This window comes from Canis lupus, chromosome 18, assembly GCF_003254725.2.
Source record: "Canis lupus dingo isolate Sandy chromosome 18, ASM325472v2, whole genome shotgun sequence".
NCBI classification, from domain to species: Eukaryota; Metazoa; Chordata; class Mammalia; order Carnivora; family Canidae; genus Canis; species Canis lupus.
The window spans coordinates 46,503,305-46,525,804 of NC_064260.1; the positions used below are offsets into that span (position 1 = coordinate 46,503,305).

At 61.6% G+C, this 22,500-nt stretch overlaps 1 protein-coding gene across 3 annotated transcripts in view; it reads left to right on the forward strand.

The window, feature by feature from the left end:
* Positions 1-22,500, forward strand: part of KCNQ1 (potassium voltage-gated channel subfamily Q member 1) — a 324,161-nt gene that overhangs the window by 78,509 nt on the left and 223,152 nt on the right. For all 3 annotated transcript variants that reach the window (XM_049096377.1, XM_025451838.3, XM_049096378.1), the window contains 8 exons: positions 5,284-5,410; positions 5,807-5,885; positions 6,310-6,406; positions 6,977-7,117; positions 16,233-16,343; positions 17,145-17,240; positions 19,405-19,527; positions 20,370-20,514. In XM_049096377.1, coding sequence (XP_048952334.1) covers positions 5,284-5,410; positions 5,807-5,885; positions 6,310-6,406; positions 6,977-7,117; positions 16,233-16,343; positions 17,145-17,240; positions 19,405-19,527; positions 20,370-20,514 — 919 coding nt within the window. The remainder of the gene's footprint in view (positions 1-5,283; positions 5,411-5,806; positions 5,886-6,309; positions 6,407-6,976; positions 7,118-16,232; positions 16,344-17,144; positions 17,241-19,404; positions 19,528-20,369; positions 20,515-22,500) is intronic.

Consider the following 22,500-nt stretch of genomic DNA (forward strand, 5'->3'; position numbering starts at 1 on the left):
AATGCAGCCATGAACGTGGGCACGCAGGTGTCTGTTTGAAATAGTGTTTGGTTTCTTTCTGGGAAATACCCAGTGGTGCAATTGCTGGTCGTAGGGGAGCTCTGTTTTTAACTTTCTGAGGACCCTCCACACCGTACTCCACAGTGGCTGCTCCAGTCTGCATTCCCAGCCGTGCAAAAGGTTCCCCTTTCCCCACATCCTCACCAACACTTGCTGTTTCTCGTGTTTTTGATTCTAGCTGTTGTGACGGGTGTGAGGTGGTATCTCACTGTGGTTTTGATTTACGTCTCCCTGAGGATGAGTGGGGTTGGTGTCTGTTGATCCCCTGTGTGTCTTCTTTAGAGAAACGTCTGTTCAACCCATTTTTTAATTGGGTTCTTGCTTAGGAAGTATGTTCTTGAGAACACTTCTGACTTACACAGACAGCACGGCTATGAGCCACCCCGTAGCACCCGCCACCGGTAAGACCCACAGGAAGAGCCCAGAAAGGCCTGGACTGAGATTCACCAAGCGACACAGGTGGGAATGGGGGGCTCAATAGCCACTTGGTCCCCCCACGGCGAGGAAATGCTTGGGTCTGTACCTTGGTCTCTGCACCCACCCTGACTCATGGGCCCCTCATCCATGAAGCTGACTGCAGCCAGGAGGCGGCCTTGCTTTTTCTGTGTGATGGTGGGAGGGGTCCCTCTGTCCCTCTGGTTTGGCTGCAATGTCAGCGAGGTCCCTGACACCAGCGTAGCCTCTCTCCTTGTACCTGCAGGGCAGAGCTCAGGGCCATGCACCAACAACACCAGAGCCTCCCGGCCTGCATCCTTGACCCTGTGCACAGCCGGGGTCACGCAGACACCACATGCAGCAGCCAGGAGGGCCTCTGGGCTGGCTGTTATCAGTAGGGGAGCCCAGTGGCTTCCACAGGTGTGCTGATGGGGCTCCTGGGGGGCGCTGGGGGCCTGAGCTGGATTGAGAAGCTGTGAGGACCTGAGCAGGGACGTGTCGGGAGGGCACCAGGAGCATCCGAGGTGCAGAGCGCTAGGGAGCTGGGGGTGGGGCAGTGTGGGAGTGGGGGGGTGCTGCCTTGGGTTAATGGGCGTCTCTCAGGATGGGCTGGGGTTGGGGCCCTGGGAAGGGGGACACACACCCTGACCCTACCTTGTAGGCTGTGAGGAGTGACAGTGGCGGCCTGAGCACGGGGCCTGGGGGAGGCGACAGCTGTTGGCAGGGCCCCTTTAGTTCACCTTTGGGCTTGCTGAGGGCCTGGTATGCACGACGGATGGCCCTGGGGCCTGTTCCTGCCAGAGTGCAGGAAACTGCGCAGAGGGTAGCCAGGGGCTGGGTGGGGGGGGGTCCCCACCTGGGTCCCTTAGCCCGGAACCATGAGGAGGTGTCCCTGCCCTCTGGAGAGCCTGCCGGAGACTGGGGGTGTTGGCCCTACATTGGGGGAGGCATCAGGGACGACAGGGACTCAGCCCTCCTGCGGGCCCCTTACTGCCCCCCGCCCCCTGGTCTCCACCAGTGTCCAGACGATTAAGCCCTGTCGTAGCCCCAGGCAGCCTCTGGCCTGGGATGGCCAAGGTCACGCCTGTGAAAATATCCGGGGCCCCTGCTGGGCTGGAGCCGTGGGCTAGGAAGAGCCCTCTTGAGCCCAGGTTTGGGGGACACATGGCTCTGAGAGGTAGCCCCGGGCCAGGCTGGCCAGGAAACCTGTCCCTGGGAGCCCCTGCAGGTCCCTGCAAGCAGCGCTGGGTTCTGAGGTCCTGGCTGTGGCCTTGCTCCCCGAGTGCTGCCCTGCCAGTGGTGGAGGTTGTTCTATCTCTGAGCAAACGTCTGTCCCCGCTGTCTCGTGCCTCCGGACAGTGAAGCCTCTGTCCCGTCCTTCGCGGCGGGCTGACAGCGTGGCATCAGTGAGCTCGGCCTCGCCAGGACGCCGGGAGCGCCCCATGCAGCCAGCCTGCAGCCAGCCCGGCCTCGTGCTGCATTCCAGACTCAAACAGGATTTGAGGATTAGCATTGTTTTAAATTATTCTTACACCTCAGCCCTGCGGAGGGGAGTCCGTGTTCTCAGACCGCCAGCCCTGGGAGCAGGGGTAGCTCTGAGCTCGGGACCAGGTTCTCCCGAAGTGTGAGAGCAAGGTGATTTGGGGGGTGGGGGTGGGGACGCAGCAGTCCCTATGGTTACTTATTTAGTTTAAGGTCTTTTGTAAGATGTGTCGAGTACTTTGAATCTGCTTAGGATACAACTGAAGAAGGTTTTTAAGTAATTTTTAAAAATGCATCAGAATAAGAACGTAAACCACGAAGCAATTGATGAGCTGGTTGGTGTGTGGATGTGCTCGGATGGAGGCTCTGGGGACGGCTCCTTTGGGGACCACCCAGTGGCCCGGCGACTCCTCTTCTATGAAGATGCCAGTGCCCGTGTGTCCACTTTGGGAACTCTGACAGTGGTGGCTCCTGTGGCCCTTCTTGTGATGGCCAATCGTGGAAGTCACACGGCCCCATCCTTTCCCTGCGGGCACATCACTGACCACGGGCTCGTCCTGCCTCCTGGGACTTGGCAGGGCCAGGTCCTTGGGGAAGACGTGAGCGGGGGGCTCTCAGGCTGCTTACTGGCTTACTTGTGCGTGTGTTCGTTCATTCAGCAGACCCACGTGGAATGCCAGCCAGGGCAGACCCTGTTGTGGGGCCACGGAGAGGGGCTGGGCGCTGAATGTGGCCCCCGCCCTATGGGCTCGGCCTGCTGCCAGCCTCAAGGTCACAGAGACTGCAGGTTCGCATGCCCCTGGCTCTCCCATCAGCCATGCACAGCGCCCCCGCCCCCACCCCCACCCAAACGATCCACGTTGTGAACTGAGAACTTTTTTGCAAAAGGAGAGAGAAACTTTCCCGTGTTTTCTCCCCATTATCCACTGAGCTTGCCTCCAACACCAGCTGGGTGGCAGGAGCACTATTTCACACCCGAATTAATGAGACTTGGGAGCCAGTGGGCAGTGTCCAGCCACCACCTCGTGGCAGGCTCCCGGGTGGGGAGGGCAAAGGGGGGCATGGGAGCAGGACCTGCACTGCCACCCCGTGGGGGCGGATGTCCCCTGCCAGGGCCAGACTCCAAAGGGAGGACGGGGCAGGGGGCCAGCTGGAGGCCAGCATGTCTAGCCTTTCCCCTCAGAGTGCCCTCAGGGTGGGTCCATGCTGGAGGAGGTGTCGGCTTCTCCTTCCTTCATAAGGCTGAGCGATCATCCCTTGTGTGGACGGACCCTGTTTTGTTTGGACTGTTCAGGGTTCCATGAGATTCCACATGAACCTAAGACCACTGTTTCTACAAAAAAGAGAGAGAGAGTGAAGTCATTGTGTTTTTGAGAGAGATGGCGTTGCCTCTGTAGATCACTTTGGGTGGCGTTGGCAGCTCTGCCTCGTGCGGCCCAGGAACACGGGGCGCACCTGACCTTGTGTGTCTCCTTCCATTTCTCGACGCGGTATTTTCATTCTGCAAGACTTTGGCCTCCGTGGTTAACTCACAAATATTTTATTTCTTCTTGACGCTACTGTAAACGGGACTGGCTTTTGTCATTTCTTCTTAAGATCGTTCGTTGGTGGTGGAAAGAGTACCATGCATTGGTGTGTGCTGACTTTGCACCCCACTCTGCGGAATTCTAGTGAGATTCGACAGGCATGTGCACCTGTGGAATCTAGAGTTTTCCACGCATCAGATCGTATCTTCTCTGAATAGAGATAATCTTATTTTTCCTTCCCAATCTGGACACCTTTTCTTTCTTTTCCTCACCTCCTTGCTCTGGCTGGAGCTTGTCTGTCACACAGCGTCGCACAGGCTGGCGGGGATGGGTGTTGTGTTCTTGCCTTGTTTCTGATCGTAGAGGAAGAGCGTCCCATCTTTCTTTCTCTGTCATCATTGGTGCGCTATTTACGGTGGGGTTTTCAGATGTGGCGTTTATCACGTGCAGGTGTCTCCCTGTGTTCCTGGTTGGTCCGCTGCTTTCAACATGAAGAGGGGTGGCATTTTTTCCATGTGCATCAATGGATGTCATGCATCCCCCCACCCCTCCCCTTTGTTCTGTTAACGTGATGTGTTCTGTTGGTCAGTTTTCTTAAGCGGAACCATCCTTGCATTCCAAACATAGATCCCACTTGGTTATAGAGTGTGATCTAACTTGCTCTGGAACTGGCTCACGTACCCGTGTATGTTCCTCTGTTCTTGCAATATCTTTCTCTAACTTTGGTGTCTGGGGAATGCCGGCCTCACAGGACGAGTTAGGAAGTGTTCTGTCCTCTTCAGTTTTTTGTTTTGTTTTGTTTTGGAAAAATGTGAGAAAGATTGTAATTAGATCTCTAAATGTTTGGTAGAACTCACCTGGGAAGACTTTGGGTCCATGGCTCCTCTTTGCTGGGAGCATTTTGATCCTGGGTTCAATCTCCTCCCTGGTTATAGGTCTATTCAGATTTCATACTTCTTCCTGATTAATCTTGGTAGGGTTCAGTCTCTGGGAACCTGTCTACCTCACCTGGGTTGTCTGGTTTGCTGTTGAACTTGGGTTTTACACCATCTGCCCTCACTTGTCCACCCATCCACCCACCTGTCTATGTCCACTGCCCATCCGTCCTCTGTAGCCTGGATCTTGGCACTCTGGTTTCCCCTCCTTGATGCACCTGACCGCAGCCTGATGTATGGAGTGGTCCTTGTCAGAGCCCTGGCTGTGGAAGGAGCCTCCTGAGGGGCACTACTCCACAGCCGACCTGGTACCTGCCCTTCCTTTGAGGGGAGTGCCAGTGATGCCCTCTGAGACCCCATGCTGCCTCCTCCTGCTGTTCACCTCCCCTGCCCTGGGTGCTCTTGCATCTGGGCCCAGTTATAGCTACCAAGTGTTCCCGGATTCTGTGTCCTTGGTGGCATGGTGGCTATGAGGTGAAAGAGGGGCCACCCCATGAGGATGGATGTTTTCCAACACCCACATGAGGATGTATGGTTTGAGCTCTGGGAGCTCAGTGGTTCAAATGAGTGCTGGCCAGAGAATGTGCACCCCAGGATGTCATGTTCTCAGGGCCAGGTGAAGACACAAGCCCTGAGCCTCTCCCAAGCCTTGCTGTGGATGTCCCCTTGGGCCTGCTTGGGCCCTGGTCTGAAGAGCTGCAGGTGTCTGCTGGCAGTGGACCTGGCCTGTCCAGGTGGACCACGCACTAGGTGCCACCCACCCTTGGAAGACCAGGACCCAGGCTGGCTGCTATTGGGTGCCTCTCAGCAGAGGCCCCACTGGCTCACTCCCCTCTGCCCCTCAGGAGATTGTCCTGGTGGTGTTCTTTGGGACGGAGTATGTGGTCCGCCTCTGGTCAGCAGGCTGCCGCAGCAAGTATGTAGGCATCTGGGGGAGGCTGCGCTTTGCCCGGAAGCCCATCTCCATCATTGGTGAGTCCCGCCTGCCCCCAGGGGACCTTTACCCCCCACCCCAGGTTTCCAGGCAAGGGCTAGGCACCCACCCCAGGGAGGGGGATCCGGCAGGGTGGGTCCCCATCATGAGCACCAGCAGCTGGAGTCTCCCTGAGGCCAGTAGGGTAACTCCCCCAACATAGGAGGCAGCCCAGATGCTGCCCTTGGGGCACTGCTTTGGTTGTGCCCAGCACAGCATGGGGATCTGCTGCCCTGGTGGCTTGGGAGTGGGGCTGGGAGGTGGGCCGGGTACACCTGGGTGTGCCCGAGATGGAGGGCCAGTCTCCCTGTCCGAGTGGCCCTGTCCTCCTGACCGCCAGGCTCCTTCCCTTGAGCCAGCTGCCTGGCTGGTGACACACCGCCCCTTCTCCTCAGACCTCATCGTGGTCCTGGCCTCCATGGTTGTCCTCTGCGTGGGCTCCAAGGGGCAGGTGTTTGCCACCTCGGCCATCAGGTACACCTGGGCTGCAAGCTGTCCCAGCTGGGGGTGCAAGAGCCCGGGGCAACGTGCTGGGGGTGGGGGCGCAGGCTTAGACCCCACACTGAGTTAGGCTCCCTGGGTTTGAGACCCAGCAAGAGCACTTCTGGGACTTGGGCCAGAACCTAACCATCTGGGGACCTCAGTTTGCTCATCTGTAAACTGAGGTGATCCCAAGGCCTCCCCCCAGAAGTGGCCTGGAGACCAAAGAAATTTGGCTGGGGCCTGGCCTGCTGCCCTCGGCCCCAACACTTGTTTGAGGAGGGACGGTGAGGCTGGCATGGTGGCAAGTGGGCAGTTTCAGGGCTGGACTTTGAGGGGCTGAACTGAGGGTGGGGGGCTGTTCAGAGGTGCCTGAGGGTGAGTCGGGGCCAGGGGTACAGAGGTATGTCCCCCGCAGGGGCATCCGCTTCCTCCAGATCCTGAGGATGCTGCATGTGGATCGCCAGGGAGGTACCTGGAGGCTGCTTGGCTCTGTGGTCTTCATCCACCGCCAGGTGGGTGGTCTGGGTGGGGTGGAGGGCCCGAGGTTGGGGGAGGATGGAGTGCTATGCCGAGTCTCAGTGCCTCGCATGCTGTGGTGCCCACGTCCCCACCTGCCAGGCAGATGATGTGCCCACACTCCCCGGAGCTGGGGACCAGAAGCTGGGGGCAGAACGTGGGTGCAGAGTAGGGGGCAGAGCAGGGGGCGGAGTGGAGGGCAGAGCCAGGGGCAGAGCAGGGACAGAAGTACAGGATGGAGAGTGAGGCTCAGGGATCTCACAGTGGCAGATGGGAAGGGTCCCACGAAGGTGCAGCACCTCGGTCCTGGGGCAGAGCCGGGGGCCTCGGAGCCTGTGTGTTGGCCTGTCCCTCAGGCAATGGCCTGGGCCTGCCACTGGCCACTGAGAAGAAGCGGAGGTGCGCTGTCCTAAAGTCTAGTGCAGGCGTGCAAAGCACTCGGGGATTCACAGAGAACCACCTGTAGGTGCCCCCAGCCTGTGACGTCTGCCTGGAGCGCCGTCACAGAGGCCGGGGACACCATGAGTGCCCAGCTGATGCGGCCCCTCTGCCCACTGTGCCCCCAGGAGCTCATCACCACCTTGTACATCGGCTTCCTGGGCCTCATCTTCTCCTCGTACTTCGTGTACCTGGCCGAGAAGGACGCCGTGAACGACTCGGGCCAAGTGGAGTTTGGCAGCTATGCAGATGCCCTGTGGTGGGGAGTGGTAAGTGGGGGCAGGTGCCCGGGGCGGGAGGACCGAGGGCGCTGGGCTCTGGGACCTGCTGGTTTGAGTGGAAGGCTCTTTGTGCTAATGCTTGGGGGCCCCATGCTGGACCCTTCGTGCTTGGGGGATGCGGTGGGAGGGTCTCTATATCTCTGAGCCTGTGCAGTGGGTATCCAATAGGGCATGTGCTGGGCCTGGGAGCTCCCACCCACCCCCGGGGGGGCTCTCCTTGGCCAGACCCGGGGCACTGGCTGACCTTTGCCCTGGCTGACCTTTGCCCTGGCCACGTGGGGAGGTGGGGTCAAGCGCAGGTCCTCCCTGTCCAGGAGGATCTGTGCTGTCCCCAGGAGCATCCCTGCATCAAGGAATGCAGAATTAACTAGCAAACAACCCTGTGATATGACAGGCACGGGTCCTCAAGAGAAAGGAGGAGCGTCCCCCTGTCTGGGCCGTGTGTCCAGCCTGCAGATGCTGCAGCTAAGCCCCGCTCACAGAAGTGCAGGCTCCTCTGGCTGTGGAAATAGACTCCTGGGCCACACTATCAGCAGGGCCCGTACCTGGCACCCAGCTTCATTTGCAAGTGGTCCAGAGCATGGACTGGGTGGCTCTCGGCTCCCTGAGCTGCCAGTCTGCAGGAGACACGGACATGAGGCAGAGGGACCCTCAGGAAGGCAGGCAGGGGCTTCCCAGGTCAGGCCTGCAGGGGCGAGGGACATTCCCCTGAGGACTACTCATTGCTGGACAGCCAGGCAAGGCCTGTGTTAGCCACATGCACCCGGAGGCCTGCCCGTGTCCCTGCCGTGTGGGCCCGCAGAACAAGTGTTTGGAGTGTGAAAGGTGCCCCTTACCACACCCTCTACCCACACCCTGGGCCTCGTGGGGAGGTGGGGCACTTGATGGCAGGGTGGCTGGTAGATTTACCACCCCCAGGGATCAGGCCCCAGGCTGGTGATGGCATGTGCAAGGCCCTGCCACAGCCCGGGATGGACCCTTGCTGTGGGAGGGATGGGGCATGGGTCACAGGCCAGGTCCTCACGCTTCCCACCATTCTCCTGGGGTGCAGTGCTCCCTCCTTCAAAGTGCTCTGGGGTGTGACCCACTAGTGCCTCAGGAGGGTCTAGAAGAGAGCCAGGAGCAGTGGAGCGGGCAGTGGCAGGTGGACACTGGCCCTACTGCAGGCTGAGCATGGCTGAGTGGGGCACCCCTCCACAGCTGGGGGTGGGGCGGCTGACATCTGGGCTCATGAAGGTGAGGGGGGCCCAGGGACAGCAGAGGCTCCTAACCTGCATGAGATGTGGTGAGGCCATGGGGGCAGCACGGGGTCTAAGGGGAATGGGGCAGGGGGCAGGCCCCAGCCATGTCAGTCCCCAGTCTTTTACCTTCCAGAGAAAGTGGGCCCTGCTCTCAGCTGGGGTTCCCACCCCCCTCCAGAAAGGAGGCTGATCCCCGGTTGTCAGGGTGGACCGGGAAGCCTCCCTGAACCTGGTACCCTTGGTGGGCACACATGCCCTGCTATGTCTGTGTCGTGTCCCACGCCCATGAGGCCAAGCACACAGGCAGGGTCCCTGATGTCAGCGAGTCTGCGTGTTTTCTGGAAGCTTCCAGCGTGCCAGGCTGCTGGAGGAAGACGAAGACATGCTAACTCGACTCCATGCCTGGGAGAGGCCCCTCCGCCCTCCCCACCACAAGCGCCGATGCCCCCATAGGCCCTGGCGTGGCAGGCCCTGGCAGGTTTGGGCAGGAGGGCTCGGCCGCCGGCAGGGAGCTTGCCGGGGTGGGTGGAGGGGACAGACCCTGGTGGCGGGCCCACGTGGGGACAGGCTGCCCAGAGCCAGGAGGAAGTGTGTGGGCGATCGCCCGAGGCCGGCCGATAAGCGGTGCCCGGCCTTGGCGCTGCCCTCCCTGGCTCCCCGGGCGGCTCCCCTGCCCCCAGCCCCCGGCGGAGCGGTGCCCCCTCTCCCACACCTGTGCAAACATCCGCCCGCCGGCCGGGAGAACAGCCCCTTTGTACCCGGCTTGGCACCGGTGCCCCGGCCCCGCCGTCAGCTGCAGCCCCGGCCCCGGCCACCGCGGGCCCCGGCCGGGCCATTGTTCCCACCGGGCCCTGCGCCTCTGGGCCGCCCGGGCCCCCCGCCCCCTGGGGCTGTGGGGCGAACGCGCCCATTCATCGCGGCGGCTGCCCCTGCAGCTGTCCGAGCGGGAGCGGCCCGAGGCTTGAGTTATGGGCTGTGTTCCTGGCGCGGCTCGGACAAACAGCTCGAGAAATGCAAGACAGGGCCGGCCCGACGGGGGCTTGGAAGCCAGTTTGGTGATTTGCCACTGTGCCCGGCGGTTGTTCTTTGCCCGTGTCCAGCTTGCCTCCCGTGGGAGGGGGCGCCGGGCCCCTGCCTGGCCCTGCCCCGAGGCTCCCTATCTGGGACAGATGGGGGTGGGGTGCCGCCCTGGGAGGCCCAAGGCAGCAGGTCCCCTGGTCTCCGCCCCCCGGGTCCACCAGGGCTTGGCCTGTGCACCCCTCCCACCCCCCACCCTGCAGGCCTGGGCTTCCCAGACTCCAAAGGAGGGCATCTCAGCCCCCGGGGGGTGGGAAGGGTGGGCCCCGTATTTCCCTCTGCAGAGCCATGGGAGTCCCTCTGGAGGGCTGGCATCGAGAGCTCTCAAGCCCAGTGGTGGGGTTGTGGGTGCCCCTGAGGCAGCCCTGGGCGTCCTCGGCATCGGCTCAGCAGTGTCCGTCGTGTGGATGAATGAGAGGGTGGCGAGCCCGCGGATTGGTTCTGCCCATGGCCCTGGGGACAGTGGGGGCATCCATCTCCCGGGGCAGCCCCAACAAGGTCCCACAGACCGAGGCCCTTCAGACCAGAGAAGTGTATTGTCTCCCAGCTCTGGAGACCAGAAGTCCGAGATCCAAGCGTGGGCAGGGCTCCCTCCCGAGGCTCCAGGGGAGGGTCCTTCCTGCCTCTTCCAGCCTCTGGGGCTTTAGGCAGTCCCTGGGTTTGTAGCCGCATCTTCTGTCGCTTGTAAGGACACTTGTCTCTGGTTTAGAGGCTGCCTGGACAAACCAGGATGATCTCGACTCGAGATTTTACCATAAGCACCTCGACAAAGGCCCTGTGTCCAAATAAGCTCATATTCTGAGGGTCTGGGCAACGTGACTTTCGGGGGGACGCTATTCAGCCCAGGACAGCGGTGTCCCGGCCAGACTTCACGAGAAGAACCCCCCTCCCCCACCAAGCTTCAGATTCTATATCGTCTAGTGAAGCTGTGGGCTCAACGGCTGAGTGTCTCCTCCTGTCCCCCGACCCTGGTGGGGACACCCGACACTGGCGTGAGAGCTCCCCGCTCCCCCGAGTGTGGCGCCCCATGCCTGGCTGTGGAGGTGTTTGGGGAGGATTTAAGACTTTTTTCTTCGCCCTTGGAACAAAATGCGTTTGTTTGTGTTAAAGTTTGAGTGGAGGGAAAAGCCGTTTTTGCAAACACGGGCTCCTCTGTTAAGCGCCCGGGGGTCTCTAAAATCAAGAGGCTGCTGGGTTCTGTTTACCCCCCTGCATCTAAATTTAGACTTTAGAGCAAAAACGCTGGAAGCCTGTCCCTGCATTTCAACCGCCATTTAGAGTCTGATTCCTGGTCACTCTCTCCTCGGCTGGCAGCTCCAGGAGGGTCCAGCCTCCTGGGCCAAACTGCTTCCTGGCCGGGTGAGGTCAGGTGGGTCTGGGGGCTGAGTAAGGGCCTGGGTGAGGCCAGGACCCCCCAAATGGTCACATGCCAGCCCTGTCGGCACCGCCAAGATCATGGGGCCGGTGTCAGGGCCTCATCTGAAGCTGGAAAATCTGAAGCCCATGGGTTGGGGGTGGCAGGCCAGGCCCCTGCCCCAGCACCCAGACCCACCCATGCTGGGGCTCTTTCTCTAGCTGGAGCTCTCTCCAAAGCCTGCAAGTGCTGTACAGCTGAGAACCAGGGTCTGCAGGAGCCCAGTCTTGGCCCTCAGGTGTGGGGTAAGAACCGTGGGCCCTGGGAGCCCGGCCAGAGAGCCTTCCCCAAGGAAGGACCTTTGCAATAGGTTTTGCAGGATGAGTAGGAGTCTGCAATTGGAGTGCATCATCTTGCACTTCCTGCCCCCTGGCTAATACGTGGTGGGGGTGGGGGTAGTATTTCTTCTGTGACTTGGTGAGCCCAATGAGGGTAGTATGTAGGACTGATTTCATCTGGGGTGGGGTCCAGCTCATGTCAGCGAGGGTAAGGACTTACCAGCTTCAGCCCCGTGGAAAGAGACATGGTCAGCATCAGGAAACACTGTGAAATAGGAAGCGGTGTGATGCTGTGGCCAGGGGTGTGGGGGTGGATCCCAGCTCCACCACCAGCCGCCTGTGTGGCCCTGTGCAGGTTACCCGGCCTCTCTGAGCCCATCTGTAAACTGGGTACATACATGAATTGTTGGGTAAGTTGAATCAGCAAGGACATAGGAAGCCTGGGGCACTGGGCACCCAGCAAGGAGGCCGCAAAGGCTGGCTGTAATTCGTGGGGGGCCTTTGCCAGTCACAGCTCTCTAGGCATTCCCCAAAGCCAGCCACTTACGTTGGACCCATAGCAGGCTAACTCACACTAAAGTGTGTATGGCTGCCATGGTCCAGTCATACTCCTTAGCCCTTCTGGCTTTAGAGTCTTGCTGTGCCCCTGACCGGCTCCCCACGTCCAGTACCTTCTTCACAGAGTGGCCCCTTCGGCACATGTTTTTTGGCTCCTCCTTGAATCCCACGGACCTCTTGTTTCTGATCCCCCTCCCCAGGGCCTGGGCCAGGCTGGCCACAGGGCAGGGGCTCGTGGACGGCTGAAGGCCCTTTATCAGGCAGGTGGTAGAGACAAGGAGGGCAGACCACGGGGTCCACTTGCAGGGATGCCAGGTCAGCTGCACCTCTGAACTGGCCCTGGGGGCCAGTAAGCACATGATTGGTTCATTCCTCAGTTTCCCCGTCTGTAAAAGGGGGAGGCCACAGAGTACTTCCCAGGGTCAATGTGGGGCTCACCGAGGACTCTGCAATCCCAGGAAGGCAGCAGAAGTTTCTGTGGCTGTGAAGACTCTGCTTGGACCATGAGGCTCTCGGCAAGAAAGCCTGTTTCCCCACGTGCAGATGTGACATTGGGACGTCACTGCGGTCCTGCTCAGCGCTGGCAGGGAGCGGCAGGGTGGTGGGCAGCCCTGGCCCTGTGCTCCCAGAGCTACAGCTGTGGTCTGCACGAGGTGATTTGCGGGGTCCCTGGAGGACCTCCCCTGCCCTAGCAGTCAGGGAGGGCCTCCTGAGGCGGTGACGTTGGAGATAGCAGACCCACCGACTGAGGGGCTCCGGGCGGCGTGGGTCTGTCGTGTCCAGCTACTTCGTTCTGCCCACGGAAGCGAAGCTGGTTTCTTCGGGGTGTTTGCCGGCCTGGCTGGCTTGTTCTCTGGCCCCCATGTGCCAGCATATCAGCCGTTTCCCACCAGCCTGGCCGCGTCCCAGGGCATCTCCACGGCGGTCAGGGTCGGCGCACCCTCGGGACAAGTGCCTGGGGACCTGAGATGGTCCTGCCACCCACCCACCACCCCCATCCACGCTTCCCCTCGCCCAGGCTGCGTCCTCCCGGCCTCCTCCGGGCAGGTGGTGGCACGTGACGGTGTGGCTGCCTCTGGCCTGGGTTTTCCTCTGTGGCCTTGCCGGCGCCCCGGTTCCCCACCATGACCTCGTGCACAGCGCCCGCGCCTGCCGGCCTCAGTCTCGCCCCCTGTAAGAGGGTCCTTGACTCAGGCTAAGGTCACAAGTTTGCCAAGTCGGTGCACGTCTGGTGGTACGAGCCCTGAAGCGTCTACACTGGCACTGCCGTCACACTCACATGTGGACAGACAGCCACGACACCTCCAGATGGGTCCGGCCTGGGGGTTTCTGTGCAGCCAAGGTTTCTGGTCTGGCCTGCCCATCTCGCCGGAGGCTGGCCTCCCAGACGCTGCTTTAAAAAGCAGAACAAAACACCAGTGCCAGTTTCTCAGGGCAGAAAGTGTGGGGGTCAGGGATCTGGAAGGTTCCACCATGCCTCAAAATGTGAGCGAAGACGCAGAGGCGAGCACACACCCGGTGCCGGCATCCAGAGGACGAGGACAGCTCGGTCCCCCTCCTGCCTGCCTCCGCAGCCCCGTCCCCGTCCCCTGCTGCCTGGTGGCTGGCGCCCAGCGGAGGGCCGCGGTGGCCACGCTGTGTCTCCCCACATCTGTGGGCCTGCTGATGTGCAGCTCTGTGCCCCAGATCACCCTGGTCGGGGTGTGCACGGCAAGCCCAGTCCTGGAGACGGGCCATCCGAGCTGCCTGTGTCTGTAAACTCAGGAAAAGCACCAGCTCTGAGGGGATGGGCCATTTCCTCCGGGGCCAAACGACGTCGTTAACTTGACAAAGCAGCTCTGTGACAGGGTCTGAGAGGCGTGTGCCCTCCGCAGGGTGGGGGACGCCTGGCCGGGCACCCTGACTTCTGCTGGCCTGCTGTGGGGAGCACAGGCACCCCAGCCGTCATGGGGCCAGGGGAACCAGGATGCTGGTCAACCTGCTCAGGGAGATGGTGTTGGGGGCCCTGGCCTGTGGCCCACCCCACCGTGCCTCCGACATTCGCTGCCCCATCATCACGGGGATTCTTTTGGTATTAATTTTGATAATTTAAAAGGTTGTATTATGTATTATTTGTCTTGATGTCTGAGTTTTCTGGGACCCCCTTAAACCTGGCACCTGAGGTAGGCATGCCTGCTGGCCGCCCCTGCCTCTCCCTGCCCGGCAGCTCTCAAACTTATGGGTCTTGGGTCCACTCGGCACTCTTAACAATTGCCGCAGACCCTGGAGAGCTTCTGTTCATGTGGGTCATACCTATCAATGCTTAATGCATAGAAGAGTAAGACCGGGGAATTTAAAAATTGTTTCAGTATTCATTAAAATGGTAACAGACCCCTTCTATGTTGATATAAATAAAATAACAAAAAATTTTATTTCCTAAAAGAGGGCTCAGTTCTCAGATGCCCTCACCCCCTTTACAGCCCCAGACCTGCCTTTGCTCTGTGTGCCCCGGCCCTCTGCAGGGGCGGCTGGGGCCCAGGCCTCACACATGGGGCACAGTCTGTCCAGAGAGGACACCCTGCAGACCACAGGGCTCCAGGCTTCCCTGGGGCCCCCTTATCTGCAGCTGGCTCTCAGCCTTGCCCATGGCCCCAGGGTGGTCTGGCTCCATCCACCCTGAGGGCACCTGCGCCGTGGTCTAGGTGTGCACGGCACGAGTGTGTGTGGCATGAGTGGAAATGGGCTGAGTGAGCCTGGAGTGTGTTGGGCTCACCATGGGCACTGGCCCCTCCTTGTGCACCTTGTGGTGTAAGAGATGCATGCACATGCGTGCCACATGCTGCTGCCCGAGCCCATCAGGCTGTTGCATGTGTGCTGTGTCCCACATGTGGGAGGCACATTTGTGGGTGCACACCCACCTCCATGCGCTCATGGGGTCCGTGTAAAGGACTGGGCCATGGGCAGCTCAGCATTTTTGTGGATGTGTGTTTTGAGGGACAGTGAAGTTGTAGAAGTGCCAGGAGTGGGGATCTCTGGGTGGCTCAGCGGTTTAGCACTGCCTTCGGCCCAGGGCGTGATCCTGGAGTCCCGGGATCGAGTCCCACGTCGGGCTCCCTGCATGGAGCCTGCTTCTCCCTCTGCCTGTGTCTCTGCCTCTCTCTCTCTCTCTCTCTCTCTCTCTGTCTCTCATGAATAAATAAATAAAATCTTAAAAAAAAAAAAAAAAAAAGAAGTGCCAGGACCACTGGCAGACACGTGGTCAGGCCGCCGTGCCCACGCACCAGGCAGGGCTCAGCAGTGGCCAGCCCCGGTCCTAGAGGCCGAGCACTAGCCTGCAGTGGTCTGTGTGCTGACAAGCTCGTTGGTGTGACTCGGCCTCCCGCATGTGATGCACCTGCCTCCACTGCTGTGTCCACAGGCCTGTACCCTTTCCGGCGGCTCCAAGCGCTCATGTGTTTCCCTCCCTGGCTGTGGCCACTGGGTCTCTCCCTCCGCGTTCTGTGGCTGGTGGGATGCACCTGGTGGGGCCCCGGGACAGCCTGGCAGTCACTGCCGCAGATCTCAACGCTTCCTCTCTGGGCCTTGCCTTCTGCTGGAGTCTGTCGGCCTTCCGGGCCCTGATGCTATGTCCCCCGTGCCCCACACCAGCTCCTCGGGGCAGGGGGTCAAGTGAAGGCTCCATGCAGACCTTCCTGAATTTGAGGTTCTCACTGGCGCTGCACCAGAGGCTCCAGCGGAGAGAAGCCAGGCTGCTCAGAACAGGACAGGCTTGACCGCGGGGTGGGCAGGTGGCAGCCAGGTGACCTCCAAAGGCAGGAAGTGACACGGGGACTCTGGGCCACCGTGCCTACTGCCCTGGTGTGCGGGTATGAGTGTGTGCCACAAGATGTGTGTGAGTTAGAGTGTCCTGGGTCCCTGGCTAAGCTCAGAGCCGCCTCCTGCAAAGCCCACAGGCAGCCCCAGGGCCCAGCGTGCCGGCAGGTGTGGGCTGGGGACTTGGGGCTGAGTGACTGGCACAGCCAGGCCGGGGTCTCGGATCCTGCAGGATGTCATATTCAGACTCAAGCTGGAGGCCCCAGGGAGCAAACCTCAGATGCCAGCAGGAGGGCAGCCCAGGGCGGGGCAGGGCAGGGGCAGCCCGTGGTCCTGCCACAAGCTCCGACGCTCTGCTCCCCCACCAAGAAGAAGGCTTGAGCTGCGTCTGGTTCTCTCAGAAGAAGGGTGGCTGAGACATCTGGTGCCCAGGGTGGTGTCAGGAAGTCGCGCGTCATCCCTGTCCCCTTGGTGGAGGACCAGCCTCGGTGGGAGCTTCCGGCCTCCTGGGGGCCGCCACACAGCAACGTCGGTGGCCTGGGTGACAGGACTCCTCTGGGATGGGGCAGGCGGTGGCGCAGGGAGACCAGACCATCCACAGTGCTCACACTGATGTTGGCCGAGCCTCGGCTGTCTTGGCGACAGTGGTGGGAGCTCCATGTTAGCTGAGCAGCAGGCTTGGGCTGGACGGTCGCCCGTCCCGAGCTTCTGGGCCTGACCACTGACCCCTGCCCCTCTTACAGGTCACGGTCACCACCATCGGCTACGGGGACAAGGTGCCCCAGACGTGGGTTGGGAAGACCATCGCTTCCTGCTTCTCTGTGTTTGCCATCTCCTTCTTTGCGCTCCCAGCGGTAGGTGCTCCGTGCTGGGTGCCCCCAGGGAGGCCCACTCAGGCCCAGCTCACCTTCCACCACCCCCAGGGGCCCTTTGCAGCAGGTGTGGGCAGCAGCCTGGGGTGTTGGTGGGGGGGTCTTTGGTAGCAGACAGCGGGGTGCAGGCCGGCATATTCAGCCCCAGGGGCCACGGGGAGACACCAGTAGCAGCTGCCGCATGAAGGCAGAGGCAGAGGCTGTGTGCCTGGTGAGGCCTGGCCAGGCCAGGCCAGGTCCTCCCCAGAAATCACCGTGAGGGTTATACCTCCCCATTCCCAGTGTGTGCACATAGGTGTGTGTGTGTTACATGTGTCCTCATGGACACACGTGGGCATATGTATGATGTGTTACTATGTGCACGAGTCACATACACACACCACGTATTGTGTGTTGCATGTGGACACATGTCCGTGTTCTGTGTGTATATGTGTCACCTACATATAAACTCATGCAGTACGTGTGCACCTCTCGTGTGTGCTGTGTGTATAGTATGTGCATTTGGGTTGTGTGTCTACAGTGTTTGCCCACGTGCTGTACAGTATGTGTGTGTGCATGTATGATTGATCCCCTAGGTGGATGGGGAGCTCCCTCCCTGACGAGTGGGTCCTGTCCATCCCATTGTCCATCCAGGGATGCAGCTGCACACCCTCCCACAGGGCTACCTTCTGCCCACCCTGTCTCCCCGACACCCGCACTGTCTCCCTAGTTCCCGTGTCCCACAGGCCGGCCAGGCAGTGGCTGCCTGCGTGGACGTGAACCCTGGCCTCTGCTCCTCCCCAGGGGATTCTCGGCTCTGGCTTCGCCCTAAAGGTCCAGCAGAAGCAGAGACAGAAGCACTTCAATAGGCAGATCCCGGCGGCAGCCTCGCTCATTCAGGTGACGGCACCTGCCATTGTGATGGCCAGTCTCGCGTCTGCGGGTGAACACAAGCTAGTGTCCGTTCTGGGGATCCAGAACTGGGAACTGCTCTTGGCCGTGAAGCTCAGTGCGGATCCTTCTGGAACATAGATGAGCTGATTTGGCAACACAGACGTACACACCCGTCGTGCCTTCTCCTGGGACATGCAGGTGGTCTGACAGGGTGGGCACTGGAGCGCGGGGCGCCCATATCCCTTCCTCGAGGGTTCTGTGGGAAGTCACATCTGAGCAGGCCAGGGGGCCAGGATGTGCCCTGGCCAGTCCCGGGGTGGGGTGGTCTTTCTGTGGGCCCCTCACCTCTCAACCACAGTGGCCAGCCTTGGCGTCTTGTTCCTCGTTCTCCTCCTGTGGCCACCCCTCTGCTCTGCACTGGAGCAGGTCTGGGAGGCAAAGGGGAAGGGTCCCTGTGTGGCCATGTCCCAGGGTGGCTAGGGCTCTGCTTATGCAGCATGGGCACTTCTGAGTGTCCCTGGCACTGCACGGGGCTCAGGACTCCCCGGTGGCAGCAGGTGAGGACTGGTGAGCCGATAGCATGGCTGCCGTCTGGATTCACGGGCCCCTTGGTGCCTGATGGGGACCCTAGGGAGGCTGTGACAAGCCTGGGGGGCTGGTGGCAGCAAAGCCTAAGAGCAATGGGGAAGGGGGGGGTCCTGAGTTCCTGGATGTTCCGCTCTGCTCTCTGACCCAAGCTCCTGGACACACCAGAGGCTCGCTGAGCCTTTTAATGCACACAAAGACTCAGGCGGATAACCATTTGCAAACTGGGTCCCAGAGGGTCCTGGGGCTCAGCATCATCCACCCGCGGATATGGGACCCTCTGCCCAGCAGGGCAGCTGTATCCAGCACTGGATGCTCCCCTGGGTCACCCCTGTGGCCTGGTCTCCTGCGCCCTCTGCCCCAGGCAGGGCCCCATGAGGGGTGGCCACCGTCAAGCGCTGCTCCACCTGGGAGCCTCAGCTCAACCAGGGGCTCCCCTCATCCCTCTGAAGCCCTTCCGGAACCCACTGTCTGGGGCCTGGACGGTGTACCTGGACGGGAAGGAAATAGGGGCCATAAAGCCGAGGGGCTGGGCCCCCTCAGGCCTGGTTTTACAGCCCCACAGCCTTCTCCTTTCGGGGAGACCATAAATCAGGCCGTAAAACCAGCCCAGGCCGCTGTGGGCAGACTGTTGTGGGAGGGGAGCGTGGCGGGTTCCTCGCTGAGCCTTGGGCCTTAGGGGCAAGCACCCCTGCAAAAGACCAGGTCTGAGTGGAATGTTCATGGGGGTGCAGACGTGCCCGCCACTAGGAGGACCAGGGCCCCAGGGTGTGGGACGTGTAGTGGCCAGGCCATACGTTTGTGGGCAGGACACATGCCCACTGCTGGGGAAGGTGGGAAGTGGACGTGGTGAGTCAGCCTCGGAGGGGCCAGGCCTGTGGCCTGTCCCATGGACGGCATGAAGGTGGCCAGGCCTGCCCAGGTCCCCATCGTGGGTGATGTCACGGCTCCCCGGGAGCCCTGCCAGCCCCGTGGCCAGCCACACCACTAGGATGCGTCCTCATCTGAGGCTCCTGGCACCCCACCGGTCCCCCACTGCCCACTCAGACATGGCGTGTCCTCCCCTCGGATCCCCTGCTGTGGCATCACTTCCTCCCTGCGTGGTGGCCACAGGGGCATCTCTCTAGAGCATAGGCCCAAGGCCTTCTGCACCCGCATGACATCAAGAGGCTCCCCACGGCTACGGACGGTGTCCGGTGCTGGGAGCCCACATTTGGGCCTCTGGGAGGGGCCTTGTTTCCCAGGCCCTCCTGCCTGGTGCCCACAGCCCGGGGCGCCCTTGGTTTCTGTGGCCATCCCTGCACTCGCCGTGCAAGCCCCAAGGAGAGGCAGCCATGGGAGTCTGTGCATCTGTGGGAGGGACAGGTTGGGGAGATGCTGGCAGGTGCATCGGTGCTCACAGGTGAGGGCCTCTGTGATGTCTGAGCTGTGAGTACCAGCCAGCGCGTGAGGCTGCCTGGTGCAGGATCAGCCATAGGAGATGGGGGGCTGGCATGCAGGATGGGGTGTGGGCAGGATGGGGGAGCTGCAGCTCCCACGGGAGGCCCAGCGGGTAGCTGACTGCCTCTCTCTTGTGCTGGTTCAGACGGCGTGGAGGTGCTACGCGGCCGAGAACCCCGACTCTTCCACCTGGAAGATCTACGTCCGGAAGCCCGCCCGGAGCCATGCCCTGCTCTCTCCCAGCCCCAAGCCCAAGAAGTCTGTCATGGTAACGGCCCCCATCTGCACCTGCAGGTGGATGGGATCCCCATTAGTGATTAGTGGGTGGGGAGGCTTCGGGGGCCACGGCTCCTGGGCAGGGTTTGACCTAGGGTTTCATCTGAGCCCACATTGGGGCATCACCACTACAGGCCCTGGGGCGGGGGTGCATCTGTGCCAGGCCTTGCAGCCCCAGTGTCCCCATGGCTCGAGGCCCCTAGGAGCAGCCCCAGGAGCAGGATGAGCTGGGCTCTGGCCAGTGGTGGGAGAGAAGGCTCTGGAGAGGGCCCTGGTGTCAGGCTGGGCACAGTGGGTGTCTGTCAGGTCAGAGGTGGCATCCCAGCTCGGGGAAGAGGGTCTTGAGGTTGGTGTGCAGGGGATTCGGACAGGCTTCGGGTGGCATGCTGAATGAGGGTGGTGCCCACTCCCGCTTGGGGGCGCCCAGCTCTCCCGGGTGCCAGCTGCCCCCAAAGCCCCTGCACTCTCTGTTCCCTCCCAGACCCCTCCACCTCCTCCCAGTCACCTCCTCAGAGGGGTCTTCACCAGCCCCTGCTGCCCCCCCCCCCACATGCCGTCGCTCTGCGGCCCTTGTCAGCACGTGCCCTGGTGCACTCTTGGACGTTTACCTGTCCGCCCGCCCCTCAGCCTGAGCTCCCGGGCAGCGCCTGTGCTGAGCCCCCCACGGGGCCCCCGGCAGCATCACCACGCCACGGCCCTCCCTGTCTGCCTGCGACCGTGCCGGCACTTGGCCCCCGAGGTCTGGTTCCCTGGCAGGTGCCCAGCGGGGACCGCCAGGGGGTTCTGGGGCCGGCGGACGCCTGGGAACCGCCAGCTTATTATTCATCATCTTAGGTAAAGAGAAAGAAGTTCAAACAAGACAAGGACAACGGGGTGAGCCCCGGAGAGAAGATGCTCACGGTCCCCCACATCACGTGCGAACCCGTCTCGGAGGAGCGGAGGCCAGACCACTTCTCTGTGGACAACTGTGACAGCTCTGGTGAGACACCCTCGCCCGGGGTGGTGCTGCGGGGACAGGGACGGGCGCTCGGCTCCCCTGACCTAGCGTCTGCCCGGCAACGTCCTGCCCTCCCCACACCCCCAGCTCAAAGGCAGGTACTTCTGAGGAGGTGGGACCCCACCCTGGAGGGACCCTCTGTCCTGCTCTGTCCCACACTCTGTGCTGCCGGGTGCCCGGCCTGCCTAGGTCATGCCATGTGGCTGGCAGCAAGGAGGTGGCCCATACATGTGACCCCCCCCATTCCTGGTGGCGCGGGGATGGGGCATCAGAGCCAACACTGTGCACCCACACTTGGCCCATTCCTCGGCACCATGTACCTTTGCTCTTCTGTCATCCTCTGCCCGGCACCCACCAGAACATGCCAGCTCTTCGGCAGTTGGAAGGGTAGTGTCACCATCTCGACTGTAGCAGAGGGACAGGCTCATATTGTTCCTGACCCTTTGTGCCTATGGGTGCCCACCCTGCCAAGTGCTCCATTCTCAGGCGGCTGACCCCCGATGTGCCCCCCACATTGATCGCAGCCCCCCTGGCAGAAAGCATTCCAGGCAGGGGCTGCAGCCGCTCCCTGCTCCTCGGAGCCGTCTGCGGACCGGGCCGGGGCGCCCACCCCACTGGGCATGGGGCCATCCTGGCCCCATCACACGCTGTTGGGATTCCGCTCTGGCTCAGATCTGGCCACTTCGCTGGTGAGTCCCCAGGACGCGCTCCCCGCCCGCCCCCCGGAGTGGGCACAAGGGACAATTGTGCCAACAAATGCCCACCCCCCCCAACTCCGGATTCAGGGGCAGGACCATTGTCGCCATGCAGATGGGGGCTCTCTGTAAATGCTAATGGGCAGGTCGGCCGTGGGTAGAAGCATCTCTGGCTGTTTGCTGAATGCGGAGCGCTCCATTCAGACTGTTTGCTGTTATTAAGTACCCGGGGATGCCTGCGGAATGTTAACGAGGCACGAGAGCAGGAAAGTCAGGCGCCCTTTGTGGAATGCTTTTGCACGGAGGAGTTTTGCTTTCCCGCCGACGCGATAAGTCAGCCCAGCCTGGAGCCGCGGCATTTCTCGTGCCTGAGCCGTTGGCCTGGCCCCCGGGGGCCCCGAGTGGCCCCCAGCCCGTGGGTGGCAGCGGGGACTCTCAAGAGCCCTGGTGGGGGAGGGAGCAGCGCCAGGAGGGCCTGCCGCTCGGCCCCCATGCGGCAGGACGCCAGCAGCTGTGCTGAGTTCCGCCCCCGGGCAGGACCCAGGCCTTGCACCTGAGCCTCGCCCGCGGGTGGCATCTGGGTGCGCCAGGGGGCATGTGAGGCAGGTGCCATCTCCATCCCAGCACTGGCCTGTAGCTGTCTCCCCAGCTCCGTGGTTTCTCTCCATGTCCCAAGCTCACCGTGTCTCTGGGCTTCTGTTCTGTGACACCCAGGGTCCGGGAAAGGGCTGCCCACCCACATTCACGGCCTGCAGAGCCTCGTCTGTGCCCCTGTGATTCCCAGGCGGGTTTCCTGTTTTCATGGAAAGGGCCCGCAGGAGGACCCTTTGTGGTGGCAGGCAGTGTGGACAGAGGGAGCCCTGCCCAGCAGGCTCCCATCCCTATGCAGGTTCCAGGCCCCCAGCTGCTCACATTGTCCTGGTCACTGGAGTCTGCTCTCAGGACCCCCCTGCATGCAGGGCCGGGTGGAGGCCCATGGGGTGGGGGTGGCAGGGGATCCTTGGCATCCAGGGAGGAAGATGGGCACCAGCAAGGGAGTGGAGCATGTGGACGTCTGGGGTATTGGTGCCAGGCTCAGCCTGGGTGGTCCCGAAGGCTTCTTGGAGGAGGAGGTGCCAGTGCTGAGTAGAGCTGGCTGGGGGGGTAAGCAGCAGGATGGAGATGGGGGACAACCATGCCTCTGTGCGGCTCCACGTGGTCTCCAGCCTAGGGATGCCACGTGTTCTCCTCGTGTGAGGTGGGTGCAAGCCTGCCCTCCTCGTGGAGAGAGAGG